Source organism: Sesamum indicum, linkage group LG13, assembly GCF_026168435.1.
Source record: "Sesamum indicum cultivar Baizhima isolate 11 linkage group LG13, ASM2616843v1, whole genome shotgun sequence".
NCBI classification, from domain to species: domain Eukaryota; kingdom Viridiplantae; phylum Streptophyta; class Magnoliopsida; order Lamiales; family Pedaliaceae; genus Sesamum; species Sesamum indicum.
The window spans coordinates 9,877,079-9,881,216 of NC_142669.1; the positions used below are offsets into that span (position 1 = coordinate 9,877,079).

The 4,138-nt window shown below is 39.7% G+C and overlaps 1 protein-coding gene across 1 annotated transcript; it reads right to left on the bottom strand.

The window, feature by feature from the left end:
* Positions 1 to 973: 973 nt before the first annotated feature.
* LOC105176977 (protein RICE SALT SENSITIVE 3) lies at positions 974 to 3,852 on the bottom strand. Its single transcript, XM_011099981.3, has 7 exons — positions 3,320 to 3,852; positions 3,105 to 3,155; positions 2,795 to 2,923; positions 2,522 to 2,627; positions 2,249 to 2,290; positions 1,952 to 2,008; positions 974 to 1,839 (listed from the first exon to the last, which is right to left on the bottom strand). The coding sequence occupies exons 1-7, from the start codon at positions 3,448 to 3,450 to the stop codon at positions 1,159 to 1,161; spliced, it is 1,197 nt and encodes a 398-aa protein (XP_011098283.1). The 5' UTR covers positions 3,451 to 3,852; the 3' UTR covers positions 974 to 1,158.
* Positions 3,853 to 4,138: the final 286 nt, after the last annotated feature.

Below are 4,138 nucleotides of genomic sequence, written 5' to 3' on the forward strand. Positions count from 1 at the left end.
TTTGTAATAATGATTTATCTTATCCATTTTGATCGATTATTTATTTTATCTTCAATTTTTTATTTAATTTGATAAAAGTATAATAATATTTTAAATTAAGTACACACATTAAGTGTGTTTCGACTCTTACTATAATTTTTTTCTTGATTATATTATACCAAAAAAAAAAATTACTTAACACTTTTTTTCACAAACACGTGATATTGCTTGTTTCTTTTTAATAATTTCACAAACTCGTCGAGTGTGCTCTACTGCTAATACTATTATTAAGTTTTGCGGGACGTTCCAAATAAATTAGTAATACATAATTGGTAATAAATACGACTTTGAGTAACAAAAAAAAATAGAAAATTTAAAATCAAATCAAATCAAATTAAACCTGAATCAGTTGTGTTTAAAAAAAAAATGTCCAATTATATAACAAGTGTTGCAGTGTACCAAAAGCAGCCCACTTTGCCACCCTTGAAAAGGTAAGAAGACTCATTTTGTGCCTACGAAAAGGCAATATATAGGCAAATAGATGACATTACTTTTGTAGGGGAGTGGGGGGGAAAAGAAGGCATTAGCATTTAGACCTCTGATGATTTGATATATCCCACTAGATACATACTCAGAAAGGGAATGATGAAAATTGGAAGCAAAGTACAAAATTTCATGTCAATTCCAAAAGGAGTTTCCTGCATGATGTAATGTGTATTTTTTGGATCAATCGATTTAAATGGAATCTATCCGTTGAAGATTATTGGATAGATGAAAACAAATTATCTCCCAACCGAGAGCTGATAAATAGGCGGAATGGATGCATCGTAAAACGACCTCAATGAAAGTAGAAATAAATAAAGTGGATGACTGTGTTTTGCTTTATGCAAAAAGGGAGATGGAGTTCCTATTTTAAATCCAGCAAGATTGAGAATGTGAGCATTGGGCTGCAAGCACATCCCATGTTGTAAGGATGATGAAGACAAGCAGGAAATGTGGAGAAGTTTATTGTATTTCTTGTCCTAATCTGTTGGTAATCTGAAGTCTATAGCTAATATTGCAGATAAGTGTTTAGAGATCAAAGAACAGCAAATTACAGAAAGCACTAGAACAATTAAAAAAAAGGGAGCATCAGACACTTTTTTTGTTCCTAGGTACAACTTCCCCCTCCAACACAAATCACTCCAAGAAAGTTTCCATCACGTCGGAGTACATGCCCGCTTCGTTCCTATACTCCCCAGGATTGTGTCCGTGGTGATCGAGCGATGTTGAAGAAGACGAAGTGGCCATTCTTGCAGGTAAAGTGAAGCTCCTCTTGAACTTACCGTCCATCTTTGAATGGCTGTCTAAGCTCAAGAACTCGTTAGGATTCGCCCCGCAATTGTTGTGCAGACTTGACGGATCTGAATTGGGATCTGGCTTGCTCGCGAGGCCCTCTGGATTAAACAAAAGTTTGGCTTCGTCGGTCCGTCCAGTGAGCGCGCTGAAGAATGACAATCCATTGGGCCATTTGATGTCGTTCTCGTGGTCCCCGATCATATCTTCCATCCGGGATTCAGAGGAATGAGGCAGAAGGAACATGTGAGTTTCGTCTTTGGATGGTGGCATTGCGAGTCGAGCCGAGTTCTGAAAACTGGGAGATGTGAGCATCGGAGCGGCTGAAGGCATTGGCCTTGGCCCCCAATTGAACAGGGGAGGGGGCGGGCGAATAGGCATAGCGGGTTGCTTTAGAGGAACTGAGGTCGAAGATGAGGCGTTGCGTGTGGAAGAAAAGAGCTGGGATAGGTAGAATCCGGATTGGTAACCTAAGGATTCGAAAGTGTGTCTCATCCTCAGCACAAAATGTAGGTCTTCTGGTATCTGAATACAGTTAAAAACATCAATTCAATGAGATGAAGGCGATGCTGCAACAAGTTAAACAAGTATGTAATAGCAAGACAAATTTGACAAACTAATGATCAAAGAAACTCACAATCTTGCAAGAACCAAGCTGAAGCAGCCCATGTCCAGCTTGAATAACAGCAATAGTCTGTCAAAAGCACAATCAAACTAAGCAATTGAGGGATAAAAGTCTTGTCCTTTTTCATTTTCTCCACAACAAAAAACAAGAAAATATGGAATCCTAGTACAGGCAAAGCAAAATCCACCAAACCCCTGATCCACAAACATCTTATATACATCCATCTGATCGAGAGTGTAAAAATATCAAACAGTAGAGTTCTCATTAACATAGGAAACTATACCAAGAATTCTGGGATCTGATACTGACCTGAATGCCTGAGTCAAACTGTTCAGTCCACTCTGGAGGTAGCTGCAATTAATAAATCAGATGACTTCATCAATCATTCAGATACAGTAGTTTCATCAATTGCAATAATTGGGACATTGAAAGTCCACTTTGATCTACCAAGAATTTAGAGCAAACATAACTATTACTTGAAAAAGTAAGGTCCAAGATCAATTTAACTTTGCTGCCTAATCAAAATCAATTAACTATCAAAACCCCATCATCTGCCTTTGAGGTAATAATGATAATACATACAGCATCAAATGAACTCTGCCAGTAGTTGGAAATGTTTGGTTCACATTCTGTTGGCTCCTTGAAGACCCATTTATGGCATTTATCAGAAGCAACTTTCCCCATCAACCTGCAACCATTTTTGCACACAATCAAACAAGACCCACAAGAGTAAACACACACAAAAATACAAAATAAGAGTGAAAATCATCTGTTTTCTCCTCTTCTTGATCCTAAACAGAGATGAGATAAAGAAAGAAAAATCCCAATCCCACAAAGCACCTACCCAGTACCCACCCTTCTCCATAATTATACAATTGAATGGACATTTTGCTGAAGGATTTCCTGACAGGATCTTCCCCATCCATCTCATCCAAACACTCCGCAACTCTGCCTCTGCAGAACCCATCTTCCCACATCAGCATTCTGCAAGAAGGGGTCAGAGTCAGATAAGACAAGAAAACAAAAAACCTCAAAATCACCACAACCTGTCACTCGCTATCCTTAATCAAACACACAATAATGAACGTCATAAAAATCTTCTTAGCTCCCATGTTTAGTACTAAATTAAACTCATTAATCAGGAAATCCAGAAGCTTATACTCACAAGCTGCCATTGTCGTCTCCAACTTTGCAACCATTGCCACCTCTAACTCTCCTGCAAACAAATGCCGGAACCCATTTAGATTCAGCACCGGAAAACCAAGAAAAGAAAACGAAACCCAAGAACCCAGAAAGCCCAAGTAAGCATCCCCGTCGGCATCAAAAGTCAAGCAACTGGTTGGGAAACTGAGAGTGAGACAAAACTTAAAAGAGACATACGGGCGAGGCCTGATGGTCCAGAAGACAGAGTAAGTCCAGTCTGAGTTGAGACAGACGCTTCTAAGGGCCTCATGAAGGGCCATCATCCCAACTGCTTCTTTGCTCCTGTCTGCTGCTCCTGAGCCCACCATCTCCTCTTTACTCTCTCTCTCTCTCTTGCTTTTCTAAGACTTAATCCCACTCTCTTAACTCAAGAACTTAGCTACTACTATATAGTAAATAAAAACAATGCTTTCAGAATTCTTGTCAAAAATCAACCACAAAGGTGTTTGATAGAGAGACTGAGACAACTGCTCCTCGCTTCATCTCTCTCCTTCTCTCTCTGTCTCTGTCCCCTCACTCTCTCTCAACTTTGTTACCCTCTTTTACTACTGGGATTAATTACCAAACATGGTTTGGGTTTACTCGGGGCCAGGGAAAAAGGGCCTGAGACACGCAGTGGGGAGTGAAAGTGCGTGCGGCATGAGTGTGTGAAACTCAGTGTGTGTCTGTGTGCGTTTTATTCCTTCTTTCTATGTGTAAATATTTTAACTGTGAAAATAGTGTTAGGGGAGTGGGGACACCTCTTTTTATCCTCCTTAGCGAAGCACCAACAGACAGCCGGAGAAAGGTCAGGAAGAAAAAAGGATGGCGTGGCCCCCCCTTAAAATTACACTTTTGCCCCTACACATTGAGAATTAAGAATGTGTACGCTGAAAAATACATTGGTTGTCTTCTCTTGACGGACGGACAATGAATCACTGGACTAAAAAGTTAGTTAGATTTGTTCGGAGACGTTAGATCGGTACGAGAGTTACAAGGCAAATCAAATTAGATCCA